At 34.7% G+C, this 16,851-nt stretch overlaps 2 protein-coding genes across 3 annotated transcripts; one reads left to right on the top strand and one right to left on the bottom strand.

Annotated features, from left to right (window-relative positions):
• Positions 1 to 5,026: 5,026 nt before the first annotated feature.
• On the bottom strand, positions 5,027 to 10,656 carry pheta2 (PH domain containing endocytic trafficking adaptor 2). Of its 2 annotated transcripts, none has more exons than XM_028041471.1 (4): positions 10,528 to 10,656; positions 7,349 to 7,437; positions 6,951 to 7,251; positions 5,027 to 6,081 (listed from the first exon to the last, which is right to left on the bottom strand). In XM_028041471.1, exons 2-4 carry the CDS (start codon positions 7,427 to 7,429, stop codon positions 5,678 to 5,680), a joined length of 786 nt encoding a protein of 261 aa, XP_027897272.1. In that variant the 5' UTR covers positions 7,430 to 7,437; positions 10,528 to 10,656; the 3' UTR covers positions 5,027 to 5,677. The 2 variants fall into 2 exon arrangements, with proteins under 2 accessions (XP_027897272.1, XP_027897270.1); XM_028041469.1 differs by lacking the exon at positions 10,528 to 10,656 and adding an exon at positions 8,515 to 8,796.
• Positions 10,167 to 16,675, top strand: cd2bp2 (CD2 (cytoplasmic tail) binding protein 2). The gene is made up of 7 exons (XM_028041468.1): positions 10,167 to 10,287; positions 10,578 to 10,656; positions 11,757 to 11,895; positions 13,328 to 13,485; positions 14,119 to 14,695; positions 14,779 to 14,864; positions 15,652 to 16,675. Exons 2-7 carry the CDS (start codon positions 10,582 to 10,584, stop codon positions 15,760 to 15,762), a joined length of 1,146 nt encoding a protein of 381 aa, XP_027897269.1. The 5' UTR covers positions 10,167 to 10,287; positions 10,578 to 10,581; the 3' UTR covers positions 15,763 to 16,675.
• Positions 16,676 to 16,851: the final 176 nt, after the last annotated feature.

Below are 16,851 nucleotides of genomic sequence, written 5' to 3'. Positions count from 1 at the left end.
GAGGAGGAGTAAATTTCCAACAAGAAACACAAAAGTTTTTACATTAATTTTTAGAAATTTTCTGCAAAAAACTTGGAAGTTTCTGACGTTAAGAAGTGAAAAATTTACTGGGAAAAAGAATTAATTTTGAGTTTAAAAAAAATTACATTTTTGATTTTAGAAAATCCTAGTTTTTTTTTTTAGAATGACCTAAAAATGTCTGAAATTTTTCCCACAAAGTTTTGACTTTTGGAGTTCAGAAGTTTCAAAGTTTATTCTCACAAATTTCTGAGGTTAATCTAAAAATTTCAGAATTTTTTCCCACTTATTTTTAACTTTTGGATTTCAAATATTTCCAAGTTTTTTTTCTAGAAAATTACTGAGATTAATTTAAAAAATTCTGAGTTTCTCTTTTTGAAAATATTTTCTGTAATTTCATTTTCAGAAAAGAAAGCAAGCAAAAAAAGGAAAAAAAATTAAATTGAATCGAATTTGGAATGCAAAAAATCTGATGTTTTATTTTAAGCCAAACTCCACCCAAAACCTTCTTGGCTCCTCTCTTTTAATCTGTTTTTCATATTTTAATTTCTCAAAACTGGCAACAAAACTTTGAATGTTTCTCTTTCTGTAGCATTTTTACATTATAGCAGGTGTCAAATATAAGGCCTGGGGGCCAAATGCAGCCCGCCACAGCTATTTCCGTGGCCTATTTTTATTCTAGGGATACTGTGTGCTTAAATATAATTTTATCAGTCAATTTAAAGCAGTTTTATCTGTAAACTGCTGAATTACATGTGAAAAGATGGTTGACATTATTTAATCTTGAAAAGTGTTCACTGAATGCAGAGACAGACATTTTTAATATTTATACTTTGTTTTTATCCCTGTATTCTGCATCCATGATCTTGATTTGGCCCAAAATTAAAATTAGTTTGACACTCACACTGAGAGTTTTTCAAAATAAATCCAATATGTTTATTATTTTAGTCAAAAAAAGTTTCTCTTTGGTGTGTTTTTGAAGTCTTTTTCACCTGGGACAGGAATGAAAAACCCTCCTTAGAAATAACGAGAGGGGGCTGAGACACGGCAGACTCTTGAGTGTTTTTACATGTTTACATGTGATTTTAACATCTGTTTCCATACAGATGTTTGTTCTCTGCAGAAACTGTAAGGCGACACGCTCCTCCACGGTCTTCAATCGCCATCAATTACTTTCTAGACCGTCGGTATGCCAGTCTGTAGGATCTGGAATGTGAAGAAGCTCTTGGGTTGACCTGTGGGGAAGACCGACTGAAGGAAGAGAAGGGACCGTTTTCTATAAATAATACATCATGTGACCTGTTACCCTTAGGTCTGAATGTGTGTGTGGATGGTTGTTGGTCCAGTGTTTATCTCTGTGTTGTCCAGGGTGTACCCCAACTTTCACCCAGTGACCACTGGAGATAGACCAGTTATGCTTCCATGAACAGGTTGGGATAGACCTATGATCCATACAACACCGTTCAATTACATTTTTTGCACAGAATTATTCTTAGATCATGACATTTTTGTTTGGTCAGTTCAGAATGAGCTGTTTTAGGGAGTCCTGTCACTTTAAATCCAAATAATCGGCTGCTTGCCACGCCCACAAACTCAGCCTTTACACGCCACGTGAAAACGGCTGCAAACAGATGCGCAATTATTCAACCAGTTATAAAACTGTGAAAAGCAGAAGAAGTGAGAAGAATGCAGCAGGTGGTTTCTGGATGGTAAGTCAAGAACAGCAGCCATTATGCAGCGCACACAGCGATAATGTGTTTTTTACAGACTCAAAGTGGTTGTTTCTAAAGAGCAAATGCTGATTATCTAGTTCCAACAACAAAAGTGTTTTAAAATTTTGTACAGAAATCAATCATCTGTGGTGACCGCTTTAAAAAAAACAAAAAAAAACTTAGAGTACAATTTCTTTGTTTCAAAGAAATTGTTTTGTTTAAATGAGATTATATTTGGAATTGCATATATATCTTATATTATGTAATGGTAAGATATCAATATTTAGCCCTCCCTACTTATAAACATCTCAGAAGAACATCTACCATTAGTGTAGGCTACGTTGATGGTCTTATTTTGAAATGTAACCGGATGTTCTCTATTAAAGATACGTTATGGAGACGCTGCTAATGGCGGACCGGCTAACACAATCTAACTGACCTTACTGAATAAGTTTTGTGATACTCTGGGTTACAACAACAAGCTGGTGAAACTAAAATAAAAAAATATTTTAAGTCCGATGCCAGTGATAAAAGTTGGCGATATTTGAAAAAAAGAAAAGGTCAAATCACAGACGTTAACATAGCCACTGGTTTACAGCGGTAAAACGAAGTCACGTAGATCTCCGCGGCGGTTGCTAGGTGATGGGCTGGGGTTGCTAGGTAACGGCTTAGTGCCCGTCGAATGTGATTTAGCAATCCGGAGGTTTTAATTTATTGCCTTGTTTTTTTTAAGCACTTGGGCTGGTTTTATAAGCAGTTGAGACCCAAATTGAAGTAGAACAATGTGAAAGGGAGGAAAGCTTAACTGAACTATAAGTGTGAAGTTTTTATTTTATTTTATTGTTATCCACTATTGATTTTGTGGAGCTCGGCACAAAATCGTCTTACTATTTTAATCTTGTTATAATGTATAATTTTCTATTACACATCTGAAGAGAATACCAGACCAGATTGAGCTTCAATGAAGGGAAGAAACAAAAAGAACAAAAAGTAAAATACCTGGAAATTCTGAAAAATTGGAGAGTAGTAGGAGAAAGTAGCACAGTGAGACAAACACAAATCCAAGTCATATTAAAGTTAAGCAAACTCCAAGTTTACATTTGTAATGATTGGACTGAAAAGGCTTTTTTTGACCTCAAGATGTCACTTTCTGCTGCAGTTCTCTGACAGTGAGATTTGAAGATATTTTTTAACCCCTTTGTTAAAAAATATCTTTGCTGTGGGTGTCCAGACTTGTGACAAATGGCTAAAAATGGACTCTGTGTCATACTTATAATTCTGGAAAACAGGAAGTTTTTTTGTTGCTAATCTTAAATGTAAAAAAAAAAAAGTATAAATAAAAAAATGCTTCACTGACTTTAAAATGATAAAATGGATTTAGCCAAAAACTATAATTTCTTAATGTTGCTCAAAGCTAGGGATTTAATTTTTCTTCCATTGTGAGATTACTGAATTAAAATATTAATTTATTTTAATTATTCTGAGGAAATGAATCTGTCCACATCTGTACTGCCTCCACACTGTGCATTATCAATGTAAACTTGGCTCCTCCTCAAACATGGTGGGACTTTCTGATACCTCTATATTTTTAGCACAGAAAAACAGGAAGTCATGGTTTACTACTCGAAAGATAAAAATAAACCTAGATTTAAGAAATCATGCTTCAATTGGGTTTATTATGTAGAAATATATATTTTTTAGAATCATTCTTAAATCGGGGACCTTTTTGCCTTATTGGGAGAACATAGTCAAATTATTTTTTTTAGCATTTTTTAGGGTCATTTTGCTGCAATAAAGCATTTTATACTGTTTTATGGCTTCTTGGATTGAAGAAAATGTAAAAAGACTACAAAACAGTCTGAAATAAGTAAAGGAGGCATGTTTTGAAATGTTTGCACAGTGCTATGTATAGAACCTGCTGTCATTTTATTTTCTCCAGCCGCTCAGTTCTTATCTAATTTTAAAATGTCCTGCTTGATTTATTTTGTTTTTCACTTCCGCTTTGATTCAATCTGTTTTAATTCCAGATGTACAATTATGGTTGTCCTCCTAAGAAACTAAAAGGTATTGTGTGAATAAAGAAAGAAAAAATAATACTTTAGAGAATCGGTGGTTCCAACAGGTTTTTAGTTCTCTCTCCTGCAGCTCCCCCTGCTGGTCGCAACCATCTACTGCAAGTTTTAAGTTCTTCCAAAATGTCACTTTTTAGCATTTTACTCAGTTTCCACACAGTTTCAGCTACGTACTGAGCTAAGTGTGTGTAAAACTAAATTAATATCAAATATTATTTTCCATGTCTTCTAGGATGTTGGAGCAGCTTTGTTACTTTAATTCTGATTTGTTCTTTTTTTTTTTTTAATATAACTGTCCAATATATTAAATATTTTGACAGTTATTTCCACTGATTTTGGATGCCGTGCAGCTGGAAGTTCATGTTTCGGATTGTCATTATTATGCGCAACCATGGCAACGAGATTTTTCCCAACTTGGAGAAGCTGATAAGCATTTTAAAAGCTCAAATAACACTTGAACTATGACACCAAATCCCAAAAGAACTGCAAACGATGCTTCTTGGAATGTATGGCATCACAGTGATTTATAGAGAAGCTGCAAAAGCAAATGATGTGGATTAGCAGTGCTTGCGAACACTTGACGTCGTCAACCAGAACATGGTACTGAGAAATATTGTCCCTCCTCCAAAAAGAGTGAGCTGTTAGCATGTTGTAACAGTAATGAGAGTGCTATATAGCGCGAGTCTTCAGTCAGAGACCTTTTACGATTGGTTGGAAGACTGACTGCTACTGGAGAACCCTGCTGCCCAGGGCTTCACCTCCCACCAGGACTCTTTGTGGATAGAAACATGTTAAATAAAGCATTTTGTAATGCAATTGTCTTGTCTTCCCCCTCAGAAGTAAATTTTGCACCAAACCTTTCACAAAACAGCAAGTTAGAATTACCATTTACATTAATTTAATTTTCAAAACAAACCATTGATTTTCAGTAAATTGATAATGAAAGCCTGGATTAAGCAAACTAATTTACTTTATTGTTATTTTTAAACAACTAAACATATTTTATATCTGTTGGTAAATACTGAAAAAAAAACTTCCAGCAAAGAAATCATTTTTAAATTTTTAAACTGCAGCAAAAGTATTAATTTGTGCTGCTATCATTTTAAAGATATTAATAAATGTTTCCAGAGGTCCTCAAAGGTCAACGAGTCGGTCTAAATGAACATAATCAAACCAATTTGTTGTCTATTAACTGCACAATTAATTTATACCAGGTTAGTCTTATTTTGTTAATGTGAGAAGGAGGAGCAGGTTGATGTGTGGTGACCTAATAACAGTTCAAAAAATAATTAATAAATAATAATTTATTGATTTGAGTTTTTGGGAAATTTCTGCAACTCTAATGTTTCTATTCATTTTATTAATTTTTTTATTTTTTTGTTTTTAAGCTCAATTTTATTGATGATTTATCTATCTATGATGTAATTATCATCAAGTGCTTTAGATGTGTTATATAAATAAACTTTCATTTGACCTCTGGAAATAACGGCACAAACAAAAATGTAGCACAGTTGAACATTTTTTTTTTCCATTTTGTAAATGTGGACTGGCTGGTTGACCTTTGACGACCTTGGGAAACATTTATTAATGTCTTTAAAATAATAGCAGCATAACCAAAAGTTATGACACAAATTTGGTTAATCTGAAGAGAGCAGGGGTTCAAATTCACTCAGATGGGGATCAGAACCTTTTTTTAATACATTTCTATTTCTTCTTTAAGTGAGATCAGGAAAATATCACTTTGTTATAAACAGATAAAACATTTTAAATGAGTAACGGAGCCTCAAACTCTGTGAAAGTCAGAGCAGAGTGACTCACAATGTTCCAGTTCCTGTCTGAATAACTTCATCTCAGTTCCCTTTAAGCGCCTTTCCTTCAGCCCAGATCGATTAGATCTTTCTCACTTTGCTCCTTTTCTGTTTGTTGACTCCTCAGCCACTCCTCTCTTGCTTTTTGAACCTCCTGCCCATAAAAATCATGAAGTTTACTGAACTCCACGAGCGGGTCGGACCCCACCAGAGGCCATTCGCCGTACAGCGGCGCCGGTCCGTTGAGGGGCGTCACGTGAGCGTTTCTCCTCGGCCACTTTTTGGGCGACTTTTTGGCAGCCATTTTAGTAGGCATTGATGGTGGCGGTAGAGCAGCGCTGGCGCTGAAGCTCCTCCCCTCCCTGACAAGTGGAAATGGTCCCAGTGTTGGAACCAGGAGGCTGTTGGTGGGCGGACTGAGGGATTTGAAAGTGGAGCAGGAGTTGGTAGAGTCCTGTTGCTGTTTAGCTTCTGCAGGAACAAGAAGAAACAGGTTAAAAGTTGTTGCTTTACGTGTTTTAAAGATGTGTAAAGAGTTTTATTAGTGCTCATTTTTAGTCATGTTTGGAAATAGCAGCACAACTTCTTAGATCAGTTTCAGATCAAGAAACAAATTTTAAAGGTGACTTGTTATGTAACTTGAACAGGTTAGGGCAGCTCTATGATGTCTACAAAACATAATTATCCTTTTTTTTGCCTAAAATCATTCTTAGAGAAGAATGTTCAGCAATGCCTATCTTGAGCTGTTTTAGGGCGTCGTGTCACTTTAAATCCAAATAAGTTTCTGCTGGCCACGCCCCCAAATCAGTGTTTAAACTCGCACACGAAAATGGCTGCAAACAAATGCGCAATAATACAACTGTACATCTTTGAAAAGCAGAAGTGGAGCCTCTGGCACAACCAACAAGACAATTGTGCGCAATTATACAACTGTGTATAATTGCGACAAATAAGACAAAACTGTCTTGCAAGTAACTTTTTATGAAGATATAGGAGCTTGTTTTAAGTCATTAATTCCTTAGCATTGATAAAACTGCACTAGTTCTACTAAGAGCTCTTCTATAAGTGACAATCTGCCAGTGGAATAAGTACTATTTCATCAATATTAATATTGATTATCAATTCTTTGAGTTACTTGAGTAAAATTAGAAATGCTAAGAAATTATTGAATTAAAACAACATCTTATATTGCTGAAGACTTACTTGTAAGTTAGCTTATTTCAAGTGTACTAAAATAGTCACAGCAGAAACTAGACCCACATTTTTTGTACGATTTTGTGTTTTTGAAGTATTTAATCCAAAAAATTATAATAAAGAACACAATATATCTACAGACACACCTTCATACTGCCTCCCCAGGACTCTCAGCAGACCGGAGAGGTAAGAGTGGCTGGCCAGGAAGAGCGCTTTAACCCAGCGCCCCTGAGTCTGAGCGTCTCCGGCGGCAAACCTGTAGGTTTTGAGTCCGGACCCGAACTGGAGGGCGAAGGGGAAAAACCCGTCAGAGTCCAACATCTGGACCGTGCAGCCCTCCAACACGATGACGCCCAGAAGGTGACGATCAGCCGGACGCTCCTGGTAGAACAGCAGGTTGGCTTTCAGCACAAACCACCGCCTGTAGTAAGTGGCATTTCTCTCCTTCTGTTAAATTAGTAAAAAAAAAAAGGTAAAGAAATTAAATCTTTTTTCAAATAATCAAAATGTGATCGAAGGTTTGTGTTTGATTGCTTTCCTGAACCTTTTTGTAGAGATATCCCTCCTTATCCACTGGAGACGTGCATGACAGGAAACGGGTCAGAATCTTTTCATGGAACTTCATTCTGACTCCTAAAACACAAAATACATTTATAAATCACTGAACTGCTGAAAAATCAAACATTTACAGTTATAAGGGCAGATTTTTAAATTCCTGCTAATGTAGCGTCGTTAGGCCTCGATAAAAGCAACAAACACGTTAATCTGATTTATCTTCACCCAGAGTTGGGTAATAACTAGTTACATTTACTTAATTACATTTACTGGAGTAACCTTTTCGAAAAAATTTACTTTTTGGAGTATTTTTACTAAACTGTACTTTAGACTTTTACTTAATTTTATTATGAAGTAGCTCTACTCTTAATTGAGTTAAATTTCTGGATTTGTTTTAACCAAAAATTCACCAGACAGACACACACCTGCAGTTTTTGTTAAAGTTTATAAGTTTTTTATTGAAAGAAACAGATTTGGAGAATTTTTCTTTTCCCTAATTGTGTTATTTTTTGTTACTTATATGAATAATTGCAATTTTGGTCCTTAAAATACCAAAATTTCCACTTACCTTTATGTTTTGTTCCACTTGATGATGTAATTTGTAAATATGAAGTTATTGATAATTTGATCAGTTACTCAGCACTTGAGTACTTTTTTACTTTTACTTGAGTAAAAATATGTTGAAGCATTACTACTCTTACTTGAGTACAGTTTTTGTTTACCTTCCTCTGATTACTGGTTTCAGAATTGGCGACTGATTAACTGATAACTAAAATAACACTAGTTAAAAAAAATTAGAAAGATGGAAATAATCTTAGCGTAATCCGTTTCTTTCTTTGGTGACGGTTTGGATCACTAAAGGAACGCTACAAGCAATAAGATGTATATTTTTTTATTTTAAAAGCAATTGTATAATTTTTTTTGTATTTCTAATAAAGTAAAAAATATCTGCGCCAATTTTTTTATCCGATGAATTGATTAATCGTCAAGACTGATAATAGAAAAATTAACCGATAGCTAAAATAATCCTCATAGTTGCACCCTAGTTTCCACAAAAGTTTAAAAAGAGGAGAAAAATAGAAATAATCTTGGCGTTAATCCAGTTTTCCTTCGTTTGGTACAGAGAGAAAATGATAAACAGTGACTCAGACTTACCTCTGTCAGGGCTGAATCTCCCGCTGGGTCAACTCGCTCTCTCAGCCTCTCTACACTCAATTAATTAATATTTTTCTCTCTTTCTTTTCCATCCTGTCGCTTGATAAAGTCAAAACCAGTTGTTTCCCAGCTGGCTGACTCAAGCAGAACCAGACAACGCTTGAATATTTAGTTTCAGGTTACTAACACTGGTTCTCTCACGAGGACGAGGGGACGGCGTTGAAATATAAATAACCCGACCCACTTCCTGGTAACAATACCCTGACACAGTATAGTCTGCTTTGAGCTGATGGGTTTGGACGCGGCTAAACCAAGTAACTAAAAAAAAAAAATTTAAATGTAACTTATGACGAGAAGCGTCATCTGGAAGTGAGATGCTAACCGCTGTTAGTTTTCTCTCTCACTTCCTCCTTTAAGTTTATTTATGATTCATGTAGGTGGTTGATTCTTCAGGGAGTTACACAGAGATGCGTTAATATGTATTTATGCTGAAAGCAAGCAGAGAGACATTCACTGACCTCTGGGAAATGTGGTTATTTTTGTTATGGGCCTCCATGATGTGTTAAGACTTCAGGGCTGAGTCACCTGTCTTTAGTTTTTATTTTTAAAATAAAAATATTTCAGTGCATTTTGCTTTCTACCACTTACCTACATATTTTGCGACAATTTTTTTCCATGAGTGGGTTAAAACTTTTCTTAACCCACTCGTCTGAAAAAAATTATTTTTCAAATGCAGTAAGTAAAACTAGCCCACATCATAAAATGCGTTTTATTTTATTTTATTTTTTTTAAAAGTTGAATAATTAAGAAAATGTCAGTGATGGTATGTAGGAAAAAAAGCAACAAAAAAAAAAATTGTTTTAAAAATTGGTCATTAAATTATAGATGTTTAATTATCAAAAAAGTTATTAAAATAGATATCAGTAAATATTACATAGAAATTTTGTATTTAATTTCAGGGAAGTAAAAAAAAAATTAAAAATAGAACAAATGTTTTTTGGCATCAAGAAGTTACAAGGATATGGTAGATAAACATAGAAATAATAATTATAGTAACAATAATCGTTGTTATTCATAATAATAATACTTGATAATATGAATAATAAATATTAGTAATCACAGTATTAAAAATAATTAATGATAATTAAATAAATTAGATCATTTTAATTTATTTTAATTTTTACTTTCTGTGTAGAATAACCCAGTACCCAATGATAGCAGTGTAACTAACTAACTAACTGACTACTGAATAAAACTTTTTTTCTAGGCAGTTACAATTTGAATACATTGGCAAAGTAAATAAACAAATAAATACTACCCATTCCTTGTCTTCTTCAGTTAGAATAAAATGAATAAAATAAAAACTTTGTTTAAAAAAGACTGCATTCACTACATAGTAATTGAGTCCAGTCTTCACCGGAATTGATGAATATTGATTAAACCCAAACACGGTACCAAAATTACTACAGACATGGTCTTTTTTTTTCAGAATAAATAAAAGATTTCACAAATGTCACATTAGGATTTACAAAAATCAACTTTCAAGGTGCAATCATCCAATCCATATTTCTTCAAATGTTAGTTAGTTTAAAAAATGTTGATCTGGATTTTATTTGCTGGGAGCTTTACAGTTGTGTTTTAACCGTCATATTATATTAAGTTAGCAGTTATTTGCACTCCTCTCCAGAAGGGGGCGATAGTGGGTCAGGTCTGTTTTGTTGAGCAATGTCAAGGTGCAACGAAGAGGAAACGAAAACGAACTATTTTCATCAGGTTCTTACCATTCTTTATATATTTATTAATTCATTAGGTGTAATTCCCAAACATACGTTTTAAATTTGGTGTACATCTAATATTTAAGCTCTTAGCGGCTTTTAATCTCTCAAAAGTGTTTGATTTACGCTTCACATGCTCTCCATGCGCTGTGTTGTTTTTTATTTTGAGCTAACGTTGCTAACGTTGTAGCGTCAAGCTGTACGTTTAATTTATAAATCCACTGATGATTTAACTCACCTTTAAGCTGCGCTGCAGTAGTAAAGGAGTCTCCTTGTATCCTTCTGTAGCGCCATGTCGAAAAGAAAAGTCACATTTGAGGACGGAAACGGGGAGCTGGACCTGGAAGATGACGGCCTGAGTAAAAAGGTGCTTCTTTTATATGACTATTACAGATTAGAGCGTTATTCTGGCGGTATCCAGTGAACTATTTGCTAACACACTGCTTAACATAGCAGGATAAGTTATTTTTATTTGAAGCAGACTACGAGCTATATTAATAAAAAACTTGTCAGATTGGTTAAATAATCCTAAACATGTTGAAAATAAATTTATTTATCAAATTCTTGCATGTTTCACTAAAACTGCGTGCTTTACAATGAGAATTACTATGGTGATGTCAGATAATGTGAAAAACGATTGTAATTGGCAATATGAGAAGTAAAATGAAATTCTGGCTCACCATTTGAGGAAGCATTTATTCTTTAAAATATTTTGGTCAGGGTTCAGAAGGTCGATAATGATCATTTAGTGGTTGTGTGTCTGTTCTGATCAGATTCCAGTTTATTCATATTAATAAATCTTCCTCACGCACCTGACTTGCTTATATGGAGTACCTCAAGGTTCAGTGATTGGATCAATTTTCTTTAAAAATGTACAAATATGTAGCAAGGGATACATTTCCACCATTCTCTTAATGTCAAGTAGAAGAACTGAACAGAAAATAATTTTAAAAGAAAACTGTCAAAAACCGTCTAGAGAGCTGTTGCCTCTGTAAAATCAAAGTAAAAAATTAAAAATAAATTTGAGAGCTTTAAAACTTTTGCGCAATACTATACACCACAGTGAATTTATATCAGATTTCTCTGTAGCTGTAAATCAGATGTGTGGCTTAGTCTATTTACGGGCATGTCTAAACTTAGCTTTCAGTTAACAGAACTTGAATGTCTGTCTGACTGGAAGCCAAACCGCTTACAGCCTAATGAAGCTGTTCATGTTACATTTTACACGATGGAAAGGAATTTTAAATTGTTTCGCTTGACTGAGCGTAAGAAATATGATACTCCTGCTCGTTTACCGCAGTGGAAAAGACGAGTTAAAAACCGCTCTGTTCTGATCACCTGAAAAATGAACAACTCTCTTATTTTAGCTTCATGATTCTTTGGCAGGTATTTAATGTGCTTCATAAATAAGCTAACCTGGATGTTTTTCTTTCATAAAACAATTGTTTTTGTGCTTTTCTCCCCCAGGTGAAGCAGAACTTTGAGGCTGTCAGTGGACCAGGCTCCAGATTTAAAGGTAAACACTCCCTGGACAGCGATGAAGAGGACGACGGCGACGGCGCAGAGAGCAGCAAATACAATATTCTCGACACTGATGATGTGGAGGGTAGGTGTTGTTGAGTATTTTAAATGAAATTTTTACAAAATTATTTTCAAGCACTTCAGTTTTCACACACATTTTTGTACAAATGTAAGTGGATTTTATGTAAAGGAGCGTCATGTCAGAGTGGAAAGAAAACCAAATTTCTTATGAATAAAACTGTTTTATGTGTTACAAAGCGTTTATATTCATCCCCCCTGACTTTGCTACCCTAAATAAAATCTAGTGCAAGTAATTGCTTTTAAACATCACCTAATTATTAAATAGAGTCCAACACTGCAAAACCACAAAATCTTACAAAGTATTTTTGGTCTAGTTTTTAGCTCTTGGCACACCTGAAATAAAACAAAACTAACTTACAAGTAACTTTTCAGCAAGATATAGGAGCTTGTTTAGAAAAGAATTCCTTAATATTGGTGAAAAATTTCTAGTTCCACTGTCGCCGTTACCTAGCAACCTCAGCCAAGCCTAGCCCGTTACCTAGCAACTCAGTTTTAGTTCCACTGGCAGATTATTCCACATGTAGCATGGAAAAATGTCTTGCTATATGTGAAATAATCTGCCAGTGGAACCCGTACCTTTTATGAATAAAATATACCACAAAATATTGCAAAAAAAACTTTAAGTCCACATCACCCACTGCTATTGCTAACTAAAAAGTTAACACCAAAGCACTAATGAGAAACACTACTTCTGCTAATGCTAAAGTGCTAAACCATCATTGAATTTATTAGAAGTGCGAAACCTGAACACAATAAAAGACTGACCATGATACATAGGAAGCTAATAGCATCCCTTCAGCTAACTGCCATTGACCTGTTGTGTTGACTAGTAATGTCTTGTCTTCAACTTGATTCATTTATATTTCATTTTGTACATCAAAAGAACCAAGTAAATTAGTGCTTTACGATTTAACCAGAAAAATTTATTTGGGAGAAGCTAAGTACGCTAAACGTTTTCAAAGTTAGCATCATAACATTAACTAAGCCAAAAATTAGCTCTGTTATTATTAGCATATTAGCGGAAAATATGCTAACTGAAAACCAGCTATCATTTCCATCCCTTTCAATATTATCCACTGCTTTGTCTTGATCATATAAAATCACATGATGTAGTTTTTGCAACTTTGCAAAACACTGTATGCTTCATTCTTCTATTTTAAATGATTATTATTTCACTTTCTACTGGTTTTTAGATGTACTGTTTATAAAACCCATCTAGAGACAAGTGCTGTGAATTAGCTTCTGCTATAAGCACTATGATGCAAACATGGGGTTGCTGTTTTGTTCAGTTTGTCTGTGTTGATTTGTGTCTGTTCCTATGAAATAAACTTAAATTAATTAAATTCTTTTAGTTTATTAAAAACAAGGTTTTGCTTTAACTCATAAGAAAATAGTTGGAATTTGTTTGATTTGTCAATGGAAACTTTGTTTTTTAGGCCAAGAAGGAGCGACAATTGACTATGACGAAGGAGTTTCCATTACTCCTTTTAATCTGGAAGAAGAGATGCAAGAAGGACACTTTGACTCCGAGGGAAACTATTTCATCAAAAAGGAAACACAAATTAGAGACAACTGGCTTGACAACATAGACTGGGTATTTAGATATAAAAGAATATTATGTTTGGTTTATTTACACTTTACAACACTGCAAAATCACAAAAATGAACCAATAGTTGTTTCATTTTGTTGTGCAAATATCTCAGTACAATGTAAGTTTATAAAAAAACTAATGTAGAAGTCAATTTTCAGCAAGATATAGGAGCTTGTTTAAGTAATGATGAATGAATATTGATGAAAAAGTTCTGGTTCCACTGGCAGATTATTTGACTTAAAACATTGGAAAATGTCTTATTTAATTTTCCTTTGGGACTGGTTGAAGTATTTTTAAATTGAACTGAATAAGTGAAGTAATCTGCCAGTGGAACTAGAATTTGGTTGCTAGGTGACGGCCTGGGCTTGGCTGGTGTTGCTAGGTAACAGCGTAGTGTCTGTTGTCGATGGTGACATAAATGAAATAATCTGCCAATGGAACTAGTACTTTTTCATTGAATATTAAGGCATTATTGACTTAAGACAAGCTTCTATGTGTTGCTGAAAAGTTACTTGTAAGTTAGTTTTGCATTATTTCCAGTGTACTAAGATATTTGCAGTAGAAACTAGACAAAAAATACTTGGTGTTTTTCCAGTTAAGCAATTTGCAACAAGTACTAAAAGGCTTTTCTTGCAGGTGAGAATAAAAGAGCAGCCTTTCAAAAAAAAGAAGAAAGGCCTTGCAGCGAAACGGAAATGCAGAGCTGGCGATGAGGACGAGGCTGAGGAAGAAAAACAGAGAGAAGAGCAGCAGGCCGACCAGGAAGATGAGGAGGAAGAGGAGGCCGAGCCGGCAGAGGATCCGCTGGCGTCCTTAACGCAGCAGCAGCTCACCGAAGCCGTAATTGAGTTGTTGCAACCCGGAGAAACGGTCGCTACCGCCCTCCGGAGGCTGGGAGGACTCAGCGGACGAAAGAAGGCGAAGTTGGGGGAAGACAAAGATCCCACAGAGAAGCCTAACCGGGACACGGAGAAGCTCGACAGGCTCACAGCGTTGGCGGACAGACTGGTCGGATCCGGGATGTTTGAAATTTACCAGCAGACGTATGAAAAACTGGCGTACATGATGAAGAGCATGACCAGCAAGCGGCCGGCAGTGGAGCAGAAACGGAGCGGCGGTGAGAAGCAAGACGACGAGCTCGACATGTTTGGGGACAAGTTTGACGAGAAGGTTGGAGAAAAGTCCGAAAACAAAGACGAGGAAGACAAAAGAGGTTATTATGTCAGATTTTTTATGTTTGTCTTTATTTTTAGTTGATATCTGCTTGGTTTGATTAATTTATTTCTATTTTTTTAGTGAGTGATGAAGCCATGTGGGAATACAAATGGGAGAACGAAGAGAAGTCTGAAATCTACGGGCCCTTCACCAGCGAACAGATGCAGGTAATGTAGAGGAATTATTTTAATCATTGATTATTCTGATGATTCATCAATTAATCAGATAAAAAAAATTTTACACATTTTTATTCAAGCCTTTTTAATGCAATATTTGAAATGCTTTAAAAGATGCAAATAAACAATTTAATTATTTTTTCAAATAGGAAAATAAACATTTAATTGCTTAGAATGTAATAACTTAGCATTCCTTTAGTTCACACTTGGATCTTTTGTAGCAAATGATTCATCTGCAACTAAAAAAAATATCAAACTGTGCAAATTGATAGCAAAAGATGGTTAATAGGAGAAAACAAATGCAAAATGTATATATTTTTATACAGGTTTGGTTTAATTAATGTTCTGACTGTGTTGTACTTTCAGCAAATGGGTTTTTGTTGAGTCAGTAAACTTCATTTAATGAATAATCAATAAGTAAATTAGTTGACAATTGTTCCAGTAATCGATTATTCACGATTATTATGATCAATCGTTTTAGTCATATATTGATGCCTTTGAATTTAAACCCTAGAAGTGAAATATTGTGATTAATTCAATTTTAAATGGTAGAAATTGCTGTAATCTAAGCAGATTGCATTTTTAAGTGTAAACAATCTTCATCTCTGTGGTCATAAGCAGAAGTGCAGCATAAAAAGGTGTTTTTGTTTCACTGCTTTTTGCAGAGTTATTACTAAATCCCATTATGTCTACTAGATAATAAAGTTGTTAACTCGTCCTCCATTTAACCCCAGTCTGACCTTGTGGGCTTTAATCTTCTTACACTCTGTTTCTGCAGGGTTGGGTGGATGAAGGCTATTTCAGCAGCGGCGTCTACTGCAGGAGGGTGGATCAGGGGGGATCTCAGTTCTACAACTCGAAAAGGATTGATTTTGACCTCTACACATGAATCATGTGCATCAGATGAATCGCAACCAATGTTCTGTGTCAGCGTTTCCTGTTTTACGGGCTTTTTTCTGAGTTTTTGGTGTAAATGGAATATTTTAACTCTGCCTTTTGCTTTCTGCAAGTTGTTTTTAAATAAACTTTTGTCCTGGTCTGGATAGAGGTCATGTTATGGGTGGTAAATATGTACATTTTCAAAATAAAAAATCCAAATGGCAGAATATCTTCAGCAGCAATTTAAACCAAATTGTTCTCATGATTGTATTGAAGAAAATGTTTTTCAGGATACTTTACTGTAGAGTAACATCCTAAAAAACTAAAGCTAGTTATTAGACTGTAAGATACAACTTAAATTAGATTTAGTCAGCTATAAAAATGGCCTTAGACAGTTTTCTACTATGATTTTCTGTTGTAAAACATTAAGTCAAAATCAAATCTACCCATCCACAAACAAATTCTTGCATTTTTCTTGTAACATTATATAAGGTAACTGATCACAGTTCACTGGAAATCAAATAGTCTGCTCCCATTATTTCACGTTTTAAATCAAATTCCACCTTTACATGTATTTATGTGTAAGCCGTACAACAAAACATTTGAGGTGTATGTGAGAAGACAGTGTGCCACCGTTAAAATAAATGCATAAAGTAAGAAAAGCTTATAACCAAATATTTTAGTAGGTGAAATACAAAATATAGTTTAATATACATTAATAGGCACAATGAAAACCATATTGGCACCTCAAAATAAGCTTACATTCACAAAGAAGGCAGACAAGTGAAACCTGAATTTTGTTGAAACTTTCTTGGTTAACTAGACTGTTTTGCCTTTTGTGATGTCATTGACTCAACACTAAAAGAATGAGCATCTTCCCTCTCCCCCTCCATTTATTGTGCATTAAAAACAATTGTAAAGTCCTGCAGTTGAAATTTCATTACTAAAACATTGTTTTTATAGTTGGTATGTATTTTTCTGTATGTTATGTCAGTCATGAGGCATACAACATCAGCCTTCAGTCAGAGGCCTCTTCAAATTGGTTGTGAGACTGACTGCTTCCGGAGAATCTTCCCCCCTACAGCATCACCAAGAACTC

The sequence above is a fragment of the Xiphophorus couchianus genome, chromosome 16 (genome assembly GCF_001444195.1).
Source record: "Xiphophorus couchianus chromosome 16, X_couchianus-1.0, whole genome shotgun sequence".
Taxonomy (NCBI): Eukaryota; Metazoa; Chordata; class Actinopteri; order Cyprinodontiformes; family Poeciliidae; genus Xiphophorus; species Xiphophorus couchianus.
Note: the sequence above shows the minus strand (reverse complement) of the source record. Positions and strands in the feature narration are given on the sequence as shown.

Coding starts and splice junctions, on each gene's coding strand:
- pheta2 (XM_028041471.1), bottom strand. CDS start 7,429: ATGAAGTTCCATGAAAAGATTCTGACCCGTTTCCTGTCATGCACGTCT. Junction 7,252..7,348: donor AGGGATATCTCTACAAAAAG/GTTCAGGAAAGC, acceptor CTAATTTAACAG/AAGGAGAGAAATGCCACTTA. Junction 6,082..6,950: donor CCTGGGGAGGCAGTATGAAG/GTGTGTCTGTAG, acceptor TTGTTCCTGCAG/AAGCTAAACAGCAACAGGAC.
- cd2bp2 (XM_028041468.1), top strand. CDS start 10,582: ATGTCGAAAAGAAAAGTCACATTTGAGGACGGAAACGGGGAGCTGGAC. Junction 10,657..11,756: donor ATGACGGCCTGAGTAAAAAG/GTGCTTCTTTTA, acceptor TTTCTCCCCCAG/GTGAAGCAGAACTTTGAGGC. Junction 14,696..14,778: donor AGACGAGGAAGACAAAAGAG/GTTATTATGTCA, acceptor CTATTTTTTTAG/TGAGTGATGAAGCCATGTGG.